We start from the raw sequence: 12961 nt of genomic DNA on the forward strand, positions 1-12961 counted from the left end.
TAGAAGGTTTCGGGAGCACATGTTTAGTTTTTGCTTTTGCCTTGCCTGCCGTCCCCTGTCCAGAGGACATAGTGCAGCCGTGACCGGAAGATGGAGTGGATTGAGGTAAAGAAGAGCCTTCCATCCCAGTGAGCAGTCTCAGATAAGCTGAGGTGAAGCTCTGGCAGGCAAGAAGCTGGCGGAGGCAGAGTTGGAACAAACACAGAGGCTGTTCCCCTGACCACCCGACCCAAAAATAAATTCTCTCTCTGGGCAATGGTCACGGCCCTTGAGTTAGGTACCGAAGGCACGGTTGGAACCACCCTGTGTGTTCCTCCCCGGAGGCCTTAGGTGGCCAGGCAATGTGCACCAGTAAATAGAAAAATAGCTAATGAGGAAGCAGATGGCTGGAGAAATTAGACTCTGGTAATATTCAAATTGATTGGAGACTGCCCAACAGTATTAATATTGTAATTGATGAATAGAGAATAAAGGCATGTGATCTGAGTGAGGCCAGATAATGTGTATCCACCCTGGGCCTAAAGAAGCTGCCACGTGGCGTTCAAAATGGCGTTCAAAATGGCGGCCGCCAATTTATTATGATCTGAGAAGATCAGAATTGAACAAATTCAGGATGGGAAATTCAGAGACCATGCACTGAAGCCAGAGATCAGGAATTGTAAAGTAGGCCTTGCAGTTCCTCACCCTGAAATTCGGGCCTAAAATGGCGGCCGCAATGATCTCTTAATGAGAGAAAACAGCCCGTGGACCCAAATCAAGATTTCGGATGGCCGGGTCGATCGTAAGAGCCGCGCTGAGGATCGTTCGTAAATTCCCCCCCCCCTGCGATCCTTTTTCGATCGCCAGAAAGAAATTGGAGAAATTAGGCTTCGTTGCCTTTTTCGGCAACCAAAATGGCGCCCGCGATCGTTTGAGACGGCCGAGAGGGGTCCGGAAGGTTGAAAAATGCTCCAAACGCAGCTTCACAGGCTGTAGGAGCGATTGTTATGCCCGGAAAGAAATAACAGCCGTTCTTTCCAATTTAACTGTTAGAGAGCTTTCCCCCCCCTTCCCCAGAGCCCTGGAGGAAGAATGGAAGGATCCTGAAGGATTCTTTCCCCCCTTACTCCCTTACCTCCCTCAGGGGTGGAGTTTTAAGCAAGCACTGATCCCAGTACAAAAAAATTTTTCAGGGGGAAACCAAATTATTATGGAATTTGGAAGGGATTTTTAAGGGGAAAGGAGAATTCACCAAGGCTTTCTAACCTGCTTTGACTGAGAGCCAACCCAGACACGTCGTCAAGAGCTGAGACCAAGTTAAAGACTGGATCAGCAAGAGGGGGCGTGTCAAGTTTGACTACTTGGTCTCAAGAGCAGGCATCCAATGAAAACCCACATGTGAATTCTCCATCTCCCGTACTGGAGAACTCACATGCAAGTATTAAATATTAAAGAAAATGTACAGAACTTGTATAAACAAATATATACTTAATTTTAGAAATGGAAACTTATATTCTCAAAAATATATCAAGTTGCTTAAAGTAATGAAAATATTTCATATAATTATTTGTAATTCTGATCATGAAAAGAACTCACAGGAACTGTATTTCTGACATTTCCATGCACAGAATTCACACAATATCACATTTCACATAGGTTTGTGGTAAAGCCAACTTATTCATAGTAATACATCCACTGTTCTCTTGATAAGAGGAAGTGTCGGCTGACTACATTCAAAAATATCGGTGTGTATTTAGGACCAAACAACATTAATTTCAATGGGACCAACTTTTAAGCATATCTGTGCAGAACTGTGATGACAATATATATTTCACCCATCTGTAATAATTCCAAAAGTAAATTCTTGTGGGGAAATGTAAAAGAATTACATGTTTGTCCCAAAAGATGAACTGGAAGTTCTTCCTTTGACTCACATTAAATGAAAGAGAGAGGGAAGATCCAAAAGACCACTAAATAAGTGTTAATGGCATGACATTTTGGGGGAAAACACATTTTTTAAGGCCACTGTTTAAACAGAAGCAAAAATAAATAAAAACTGTGTTTGCAACCAGATTTGCAACTTTCTGTTACTTTAGCAAACATAATTTTTACCTTCACCATAACTTAATTTTTTTGTCTTCATAACATTTCTTGATTTATTGTACCTAGTGGGGCTGACAGTTTCCTTCAGTGCCTGCCGTCTTCATTCATTACTTATTCATGTCACATCATATTCTGGCTAAATAACTTACAGTATATCAATTGCATAATCTGGCCAGAAATCTAAGAAAAGAGCTATGATTCCATTCCTTGGGATTGGGATAGGCTAGGATTATGGAAAGGCAAATATACCATATCTACATGTGCATAATTTCTCTGCCTATTTCTAACATGTACATCTGCTAATTAACAGACAAACTAGGGCTGGTCATGCAGTAATTGCATCAATTGATGCAGTCCTGTTGTTTATAATTATAGACAATATTGGGGAATACTATAAGTCTTTAGAGGAAAAAGAATTACGTACTGTTAAGGGTACATCCTATGTAGTTCCTTGGAAGTAAATTACAGTAATCCTTGACTTACAACAGTTTAGTGACCTTTCGAAGTTACAACGACAATGAAAAAAGTGGCTTATGATGATTTTTCACACTTATGACTCTTGCAGCATGGTCATGTGGTTTACATTTGGAAGCTTGACAACTGACTCACATTTATGACAGTTGCAATATCCTAGGGTCATGTGATAATCTTTTGCTACCTTCTGACAGCCAAAGTCAATGGGGAAATCAGATTCACTTAGCCACCATGTTACTAATTTAACAACTGCAGTGATTCACTTAGCAAATGTCGCAAGAAAAGTCATAAAATGGGGCAAAACTCATTTAACAAATTTCTCATTTAGCAACATAAATTTTGGGCTCAATTGTGGTAATATGTTGAGGACTACCTGTATTCTATTTCTGAATGACTTTATTTTTAAATAGTCATGCTGTATATTAGATTATACTGGCAGGACATTTATTATTAGCCATGCAGATAGTTCTTGATTTACAACTTGTCACTTAATGACCATTCAACATTGTAAGGGATCTCCAAAAATATTTACGACCTGTTTTAAAATTATGATGGCGCATCCGCCCCTGCAGTCACGTGATTGCATTTTGGGAACTTAGCAACCGCTCATCTTTATGGCTGTTTGTAACATTCTGCAGTCACGTGACTGCAATTTACAACATGTTTTCCTGGTTTCCAATATTTATTTCCAGTTTCAGGCAAAAAAAACCCCACTCACTGGAAAAACTGATTTGTTTAATAATTGTAGTATTTGCTTAACAACTACCATATTCACTTAATGAATACGATGTTCACTTAATTACTGCAGCAAAAAATGTAAAAAAAAAAAAAGCAGGGGGGTTGATCATGTGATGCCTCATCTTATGTCTATAATTCCAGGCTCAATTACTGTTGTAAGTCAAGGTCTCCCTGTACAATTGAAAAATGTTAATGGAAAGTATGTTCTTTTCTCACAAAACAAGTACAATGTGATAGTTTTTGCATTTCCATTTTTTTGATATAGCTGATTATAGTAATATAATTTAATGTATGTACCGTATATACTTATTTGTTACATTTATTTGCTGCCTACTTCGCCAGGTGTGTATGTTGATGTGTAGATAGACATTTTAAGAGTATTAAAACTTTTTATTCTATAAGAAAAATATATAACATTAGATAATAAGAACGGGTGAGAGGAACAATTTACCTTGCACATGAAATAATTGAGAATACTATCGTTAAAAGATATGCGATGGAGACCAATGGGATCACACCCTTAGCAAGGTTTTCAAGTTCATTCTGTCTTGACAGTGAGGTAAAATAAGCTACCTGCCAGGTTAAAGGGGGAAGGAGAGAGAAGGAAGAAGATAATCTTTCAATTATTTTACCTTAAAATGTATTTTAATTATCTATTTAAAAATAGGCTGAGATAAAAATATATTTCATTATTATCCAGTTTTTGTATGTTTTAACATATTACAAAGACTAGTTAATGAAAATGTTTACATGTAATCCTTTACTTACAACAGCAACTGGAACTGGAATTTTCATCTCAAAGCCATGAGGTTGTAAAGCATCTTGGTTGCTATTGTTAACCAAATCCTATTAGATGGCAGGGGGCACCAAGTCAATGGGGAAAGCTGGCAGGAAGTTGCAAGTCCCAAGTAGCTTGCAGCCAGGTAGGTGGCTGTTGCTGGGTTGGGGCTGCATGGGGAAAGGCTCAGGGAGGGTGCAAGGAAGGTGTGGCAAAATTTGGGGAGATTGCATTAGGGTATTAAGAGGGGAACAGCAAGGGTTGGGGAGGCCATAAAGGGTGCAAGAGAAGTGGCTTGGGAATGTTGTGCAAGAGTAAACCAAGTGTGCAGTGAGGCTAGGAAGGATGAGTGGAAGGAGTAGCAGGGGTTAGAAAAAGTACACAAGGCAGATGTGACAAGACTTGGGGAAGGTGTATAAGAATGTGCAAAGATGTGAGGGAGGGATGGCAAGGCTCCAGTAGAGTGTGAACGGTGTATAGAAGACATGTCATGAGTTAGAGAGGGTGCCCAAGGGTGGCACAGGAAGACTCGGGGAGTCTGAAAGGGAGTAATGGCAAGGTGTCCGAGTGGCCAATGTGGCACAGAAGCAGAAGAGCTGGTAAGAGTGTGTGATGGGAAAGTCTTACCAAACTACTTCCCAATCTGCTTCCCCATTGATTTTCTAAACATGTAGGGCATGGCAACATGTAGGGCATGGCAACTGGTCATCAGATCACAATCCTGTGATTGTGGGGGTGTCAGAGTCCACCACTTCTTCATCTCTGTTTTAACTTCAAATGGTTGCTGAACAAATGATCATTAAATTGAATCTACCTGTAAAATTCTATAACAAAAATGCCTGTAATACTGTAATATTTAAAACATTCTGTATACTGTAAGTTATTCTGATATTGCCTCATTTCTTGAGTATGTCAATATTTAGTATGCATTTAGCATGCTTTCTTAGTTAGTGGCATGTATGCTGAATCATAAACAGTCTCTAAATTAGAGTTCCTAGCTTGCATAAAATATGAACTTACTTGAGAAAAAAACCATGGGTTTCGCAGAGCTAAGGATAAAACATGATAAAAATTGGCTAGTAATTTCCATTCCACTAGCAGGGACTGATTGCATGTGGCACAAATGTGAATTAGAATAGTGATTTACTCTATGCCTTCTCCATAATACTAAAAAATATTGTGTGAATGCCTCAAGTGACCAAAACTATGATGGACAGTAGAAGTCAATATCCATAGGTATATTTGGTGATGGCCATATGAAAGATTGTGATTTGAAATGTAAGATAAATAAATATGCCCATGAATAAATATATCTGAAAAGTAATATGTTTGTGAAACCAAGAAAAAGAAGAATATAATAGATAAGGATAGTTTAATCCTGCAAAATGAAGTTGCTGTAGATATAGAAATGATATAGATTTAATTATGAATAAAAGAGATAACTTTTACATCAGAAAATATGAATTGATGTCATCCAGATTATTGTGCACAGACAGATGACAGCTATATTTATGCTCTAGCAAATAGTGAAAATGGAAGGATTTGGAGTGGACATTAGTAAATACTGGATGACACACTGATTTAACGTATTGGGGAAAACTGTATTGTCTTAAATGGCATTGGTGAAGGAAAGAAAACTTAAAAGAAATGACTGGACCCTTTGGAAATCTAAAAATGAATGAGGATGGTGACTGGTAAATATCTGCTTAGAAAAAAAAAGCTCATTTGAAAAACATGGTTTAAGCATACAGATAGTCCTCAACTTATGACCACATGGGACTGGAATTGGTAGTGGTAAATGTTGCAGTTGTTAAGTAAGTCATCACATGACTGGACCTAATTTTATGACCATTTTCTTGTAGAGGTAAACAACCACAGTGGTTAAGTGAATCAGATGGTTGTTAATCTCATACTCATTAAGTGAACCCAGTTTTCTCAATTGATTTTGCTTGTTGGATGGCTGCAAATTGCAGTTATGTGACCACAAGATGCTGCAACCATTGTAAATTCAAGTTGGTTGAAAAGTACCTGAATTGTGATCACATGATTCTGGGATGTGTGTGACGTGACAGATATAAGTTGGAGGACAGACCGTAAGTCACTTTTTCAAAGTCTGTTGTAACTTCTAATCTTTTTAAATGAACAGTCATAATTTGAGGACTATCTGTATGAGTTTTCATGCATACACATCCTTATTTTATTCAGGAGTTCAAGATGGCATACATAGCACTCAGTTTTATTTTTCTCTGCATCAACAATCCAGTGAGACAGTTTAGGCTAGGAGAAAATGGCTAGCTCAAAGTTACTCAGTGAGCTTTCATAACTAAGGATAGACAAGAACTTAGGCCTTCCCTCATCTAGTCCAACATTTTAGCCATTAAACCACCCTTGGAATATACATTAAAACATAATTGATTTGATCATTTATGATAGAAGATTGAGAAAGATAATGAGGATGCAGAGATGATAAGAGATTCTGAATGTAAAACAGTCTATTAAAAAAGATGGATGAAAAGGACTTCATAAATGTAAGAATGTTAAAAAAATACTAAGATTGTAGGCTTAGATGATGACTGGACAAATGTTTAGATATAGATAAGGCTGCTTACAGAATGTAGTGATGTTATCAGTTCTGTTTCTTTTCAATTTTTTTTTTACTATTCCTGAGCATTTTTTTAAAGGATGTTACACTGCCATTGAACCTGCATTTCCTTTTCAAGCAGACTGAACACTGTGCTTTAATGAACTGAATACTTTAATGATACAGTAATGTATGCACTTAGAACCATTTCTGTCTTCCGCAGAAGGACTCCCTCACAGGTCTGTAGTTTGGAATTATCATTGGGCTGCACAAAAGTGGGATTGTAGGAACTGGTACTCCTTGGGGTTTGGGACAAGAATAGCAACAGATTGACTTTAATGAGATAGGAATGTAAATACTTAGGCTCTTTCATTGCAAACAACAGCTTTAAGTACTTGATCCAGATTTTGCTTGATATAATGGGCAGAAGTCTGGGGAAGTACATTCAGATATGCAATATTCTGTTACTATAACCTTGTAATAAAAAAAACATTAGCATGACTTTGATGTCCTAGTCTGGTTATGTTGAAGGGTTGACATCATGTTTTCAAAGCTCAATGAGCTTCCCTCTTCTCTTCTTTTCTCTTTGGGAAAACTGGAAGGGGAGGATCTTGTCTGAAATTCTTACTTGGGTTATATTTCTGGCCTATGTTCTTTTTGTCTTAGTTGCAGCTTTTGTTTCTTCCTCCCTCCTTATTACTTCTGCCTACTATATGTAAGTTAAATAGTGCTCTTGATTAAAGTAGCTGTGTAAAGACTGCAGTTGTACCTGATAATTGGAAGAATGCTGTAATCATCCCTCTATAGCAGGGGTGTCAAACTGCCGGCTCCGAGCCGGTTGCATCATGTGGAAGCCATGCCCACCTCAGCTCTGGCAATGCAAAAAAAGTCGCGATATCTCACATCACGTGACGTGATGAGTTTGACAACCGTGCTCTATAGCATTAGGTCAGTCAAGAGATGTTGGTTTTCAACAGCTCACTGAAAAATGTATGAATGTGAGAAAGTTTAGATGAAGCATATGATAGGGTAAAAACAGATCCAGAAAACTACAGATCAATCAGCCTGACATTAGTACTTGGAAAGATCCTGGAAAAGATAATCAAGCAATAGATCTGTGAAAACCTAGAAGCAAGCTAAGTTATAACCAGAAGCCAACATGGGTTTGTAAACATGCCAAACAAATCTTATTTCATTCTTTGATAAAATGACTAAATTAGTGGACCAGCAAAATGCAGTGGACAAAGTATACTTGGATTTCAGGAAGGCATTTGATAAAATAGACCAAATCTCTTTCTTAATAAGCTAAAAAAACATGGAATAGACAGCATCACCACCAGATGGATTTGTAATTGACTGACAAATTGCACTCAACATGTAGTCCTTATTGGAACTACATCTACATGGAGGAAAGTACGTAGTGGAGTACCCCAAGGTTCCATTTTTGGCCCTGTACTCTTCAATATCTTCATAAACTATTTAGATGAGAGAATAGAAGGGGAAGTAATTAATCTGCATATGACACTAGGCTGGCAGGAATAGCCAACACCCCAGATGATAGGCTCAAGATCCAGATGGATCTTGACAGACTTGAATACTGGGCTCTATCCAACAAAATGAAATTCAAGGTAGAGAAAAGTAAGGTCTCACACCTAGGAAAGAAAAAGCAAAAGTACAGGTTCACATTAGGTGAAACCTGGCTCAATAGCATAACTGTGAGAGGGATCTTGGAGTCTTATTGGGCAGTCATTTAAATTTGAGCCAGCAATGTGCAGCAGCAGCCAAAAAAGCCAATGCAATCCTAGGATGCATTAACAGAGGAATAGAATCACAATCACGTGAAGTACTAGTACCACTTTTTCAAAGCCTTAGTAAAACCTCTCTTGAAATACTACATGCAATTTTGGCATCACATTTAAATTAATGGAATGCTTAAGGTTAAATGGGGTGCTTAATGAATATATGACATTAAGCAGAGAATATAACAAGGATGTTGCTGTTGAATATATTCAGGAACTCTATCAGGAATGCTTTGATAAAACTTCATATATTGATCAGGTATGCAAAAGAGTGGAAGTCTGTCTTCTTTTGAAGGAGAAGCAGTCTACATCTCTTTACTATTTGAATAAACAACATTCTCTTTACTATTACTTTATATGTCTTTACTATTTTGTAAGTAACATTCCTATGAGTATGAAAAGTTGCTCTCCAAGCAACCAGTTTTAAAGAAACAGGTACTGGGATGATTTAATTATACAGGGACAATAAATTAAACTATAAAAAAACATGAAGAAAAAGTGAATAGGTCAAAGGAAGTCAAGTGAATGGCTGGAGAGAACAAAAAAATTTGCAAGAGACTGAGGAGATCCTCAAAAACAGAGGTGAGAAGTTTACAAAACTGTTGTAAAACTGTAAGTGATACTGTAGGCAGGGAGATTTGCAAGGATATTGCTTAGGAATTATTAGTGTTTTTCATAACCTGCCTATACTCAAAAGGTATAGGTAGGTTTCATCTGAAATGTAAGGAGGAGGGAATATTGAAAATAACATTTCCTAATTCAGCCATACCTTGAGAACGGTAAGGTTCAGGGCGCCCACTATTAGGGGGATGCGCTGCAGAAAGGCTTCCAACCAGAGGTTGCTGGCCTCCCGTTTCGACGGGTCATTCATCTGCAGGAAGTAGATGAGTCGCACCGCTCGGGCCCCGAGAAGAGAGCGCGCAGGCTCATTGCCCGAGCCCAGCGTGACGCCCCCCAGGAAGAAGCCCAGGAACACCCGGTTGCGGAAGACCGGGAAGGTTAGATTGGGCCGTAACACCTCGATGTAGCCCGGGTTATCTTGGACGATGCTCAGGAGTGGGTTGGGGCTGATGCAGATGCCCAAGTTTCGCGCGCAAAGGCGGTCGAAGGAGAGCCCAGCCGCCTGGATGCCGTGCACCGCCTGATCTATTTTCAACAGCTCGGCGAAAGCCTCCCGAGTCAGTAGTGAGCCGTGGCGTCCGGCCGCCACCGCGATTAAAGTGGCATAAGCGCCCTCAGTGCTCAGTCTTTCCGGAGAGAAGTGATTGGCGTCGTCGATGTGGAAGTACTTCTGCACGAAACTACGCTCGATTTTGGCGGGGCCTTCGATGGGCGTGAATTGCTCCTCCAGGTCGTTCGGTTGGCGGCTGGGTAGGAAGATGAAGCCGACTGACAGGGCGCCCGAAATTACCAAAGGCACCAGGAGATAAGGCCACGGGTAGGTGCCCACGGAGGCACCTAAGGCGCGGAGGGCGCGTGAGAGGGGCTCCTGCAAGCAATCGGTGCGGCAGAAGCGAATCGCCATCTCCCCTTTGGTCTTCTCGTCCCAGGGCCCGGCGCGATCGCTTCCGCGCGTTGGTGTCTTCTCCGGCTCTCTGGCTGAGCGACCGTTATTCGCAGGACCGGAGCGCATTCCATTTGGCGCAGCTGCCCTCGCGCTCGTGAAAACGCGGGGCGGATTCCTGAGCGAGGAAATTGGCCCTTTGGAGAAGGAGCCTGTAGCCTTCTCTGCTCCTTGCTTAGGTGGTTCTTGTACAAATACCATATATGTTTAAATTCCCCAGGCAGGGAATCTTAACTGTTACTCCTTCACTCCATTCCTGCTGGATAAATTCATATGTTAGTGACCCTGATTGTAGGACAATCACAATTATGAATAATGCAGTATAAACCTAAGAAGCATGGGTGTCCCTCATAGCCCCTCCAGGGGTCTGTGAAGTTAAAATGATTTGCCAGTCTGTGCAAAATAATATAACATTAAAATACAATCAATCAATTTTGTGAAGTGGCATCAAATGCAACAATTTTAATTGTTAATATGGTAAACATTTAAAAAATATTTACCATACTAAAGAAAAAGAAAAGTTAGAAATAATGATATAAATATCACTTCTGTTGTCAAAAGAAAGTGGAGGAAAAAAACCACTATACCTTTGCAAGGTGGCTTTTTCATACACACACACAAACACACTGAGCCTTACATGTGCAAAAAGCAATCTCTATCCTGAAGTTTTTAGCAGAAAAAAAGACACAGAAGAAGGAAATAGAGAAAGTAATGGAAACTTGAAACCCATTTCCAGTGGAGGTAGTGGATCAATTATCAATAACCTAGTTTAAACATACTTGGTGTAAAAACATATCCATCATCCAACAAAAAATAAAAAAATAAAAAAAAAATAAAGTAATAAATTAATTAATTAAAAAAGAAAACAAAAACAGCAGCAACAAACTCAATGGATCACTAGGTCCTTTTCTGCTGTTGGTTTTCTATGTTTCTGTGATAATTAAAAATAAATTGGGAGGAATTCATTCAAATAAACACAATTACTTGGAATATTCATTGGGTTCTTTCACAAACTATGTTGATGTGCTTTCTTCCTTTGTGTTGCAAGGAGTCTAAAATGTGCTTCCTCCACAACCTATCAACCCTTCAAAGTAACAGGCCTGCAAGGATTCCAGAAAAGCCATTTTATCTTTGTACGGTATAACATACCAGTAATAGATTCATGAAAGTCTGGCAGATTTTCCTTTCCCATAGAATCAAGGCAGCATTTGATTTCTACTTTTAGACAAAATCTTGGATATCTCTACCTTTTGAAATCTACAATTTCATGTGAATGTCACATAGTTAGGAGGAAAGCTAAGACCAACATGGCGGATTCTGCCTGTCAGGGTGGGAAGCCCCTCCCATAGTTTGTTAATCTATGGGCTCCAGATTTGAAACTGCAACACTGGAGGTGGAAATTGAGTGGAGCTTCTTTGCTCTGGATGTAATTCTTCTCTCCCCTGGTTTTACTGTCACTTGGGGGAAACTGAGGAAAGGAAGTATCAATTGCATTTTAAAAGGGGGAAGAAAGAAACTTTGTAGTTCAGAGCCCCGCCCCACCATTTAAGATAGTAAATATTTAATAAAATCTTGTACTGGGGAGAGAAAATAACCTATATTTCTTTTTTCCCACGACTGAGCTAAGAAAAAAAATTGCATCCTGAAACTACTCACTATTACTCTTACTTGTGCACACCCACCCACCCACCCAACACTTCTTGCTCTAGAGAGGCTGACAGTCATGTTTTTGAGAAACAAATGTTTTAATCATTAGTCCATTTATCGGGTTGGGTAAGAAAGAGGTGATATGGTGAACATAAATCGTCTCCAAACAGCAAAGCCATAGATTGAAGAGATATTTTAAACAACCTAAAATTGGATCCCAAAGTTTTATTTTTGTAATTTTGCTTACTTTAACCTCACATTTTATTAAAAAAAGCATCTTAAAGCATCAACTTTGCCTTCTTGCAACGGTTTTCCTTTTGAGAAAGGGCTGACTTTCCACACGCTCACACTAAAACTCACACCAGTATATTTTCGTTCCAGCTTTACAGAGTTTGTTGTGAGGCAAAAGGAGAGCGTTTTTTCCCGGCGGGCGGATCTTTTTAGTTTGGTCCGGGGAAACTTCAGAGCGAGCAAGAGTGAGCCTGAGATGCCCCCATCTGAGGTGGCAACCTGGTGGATCACAAAGCGGACAAGCACGAATGGCTGGAGGCCCGAATTAGCAGGAAAGGACGGCGATCTTTTCGAGGGGCCGGGATGGAGGTGTAGGAAAAGGAGAGAAAAGTGGCGTTGCGTGATTTGCACGAGGAGATGCCTGAGCCTGCCGGCAGAGGGCCAAGCACAAAACGGTCGCTAGGCAATGGAGAGTCTCTAGCAAGAGATGGGAAGCTCCGGAAGCAGCCCAGAGACGCGCCCGGGAAGAGAGGCGAAGATGTTGCTTTATGGTCCCCATACCAACTGTGTGCACCGCCTTTTATTATGTGCTCTCCGCACTTTGGGTATCTCTAGCCTTTCCTCCTGGGGCCTTTGCTGCTTTTGGGCGCTCTGACAACCGGCCTTATCCTCCTACCCTTCCATGTAGAATGGGAATACTATACACAATTCATGTCTCTTTTTCTTCACCATTGCAGATGGGTATCATTTAAAAGCCAGGAAATAGATAAATTATTTCTACTCATTTATAGTTAAGTACCTCCAATTTTAATGAAAAGGAGAAGTTGGTAATTTTCTTACTTATCTCCCACTGTATTCTTTTCTATAGATTCAAAAATTATTCCAATTCACGAAATTCTAGTTGCGTGTTCTGGTTTGTTTGAAATCCTTCCTGCATTATAGTTCCACGCGAATGCACAGAGGAGGAACAAAATCCTTGAACAGTACAGAAATAGCGAGGTTTCGAATCTTCTGGTAGTGTCCTAGGGAACTAAGATTCTTTGTTTACAATTGGAAATAAAAAGATT

At 39.8% G+C, this 12961-nt stretch overlaps 1 protein-coding gene across 1 annotated transcript in view; it reads right to left on the reverse strand.

Annotated features, from left to right (window-relative positions):
• PTCHD3 (patched domain containing 3) overlaps positions 1-10217 on the reverse strand; it is a 17477-nt gene extending 7260 nt beyond the window's left edge. The window contains exons 1-2 of the mRNA XM_015810629.1: positions 9222-10217; positions 3746-3867 (exon numbers count right to left, since the gene is read on the reverse strand). Coding sequence (XP_015666115.1) covers positions 3746-3867; positions 9222-10217 — 1118 coding nt within the window. The remainder of the gene's footprint in view (positions 1-3745; positions 3868-9221) is intronic.
• Positions 10218-12961: the final 2744 nt, after the last annotated feature.

This window comes from Protobothrops mucrosquamatus, unplaced genomic scaffold, assembly GCF_001527695.2.
Source record: "Protobothrops mucrosquamatus isolate PMUCROS unplaced genomic scaffold, P.Mucros_1.0 scaffold13, whole genome shotgun sequence".
NCBI classification, from domain to species: domain Eukaryota; kingdom Metazoa; phylum Chordata; class Lepidosauria; order Squamata; family Viperidae; genus Protobothrops; species Protobothrops mucrosquamatus.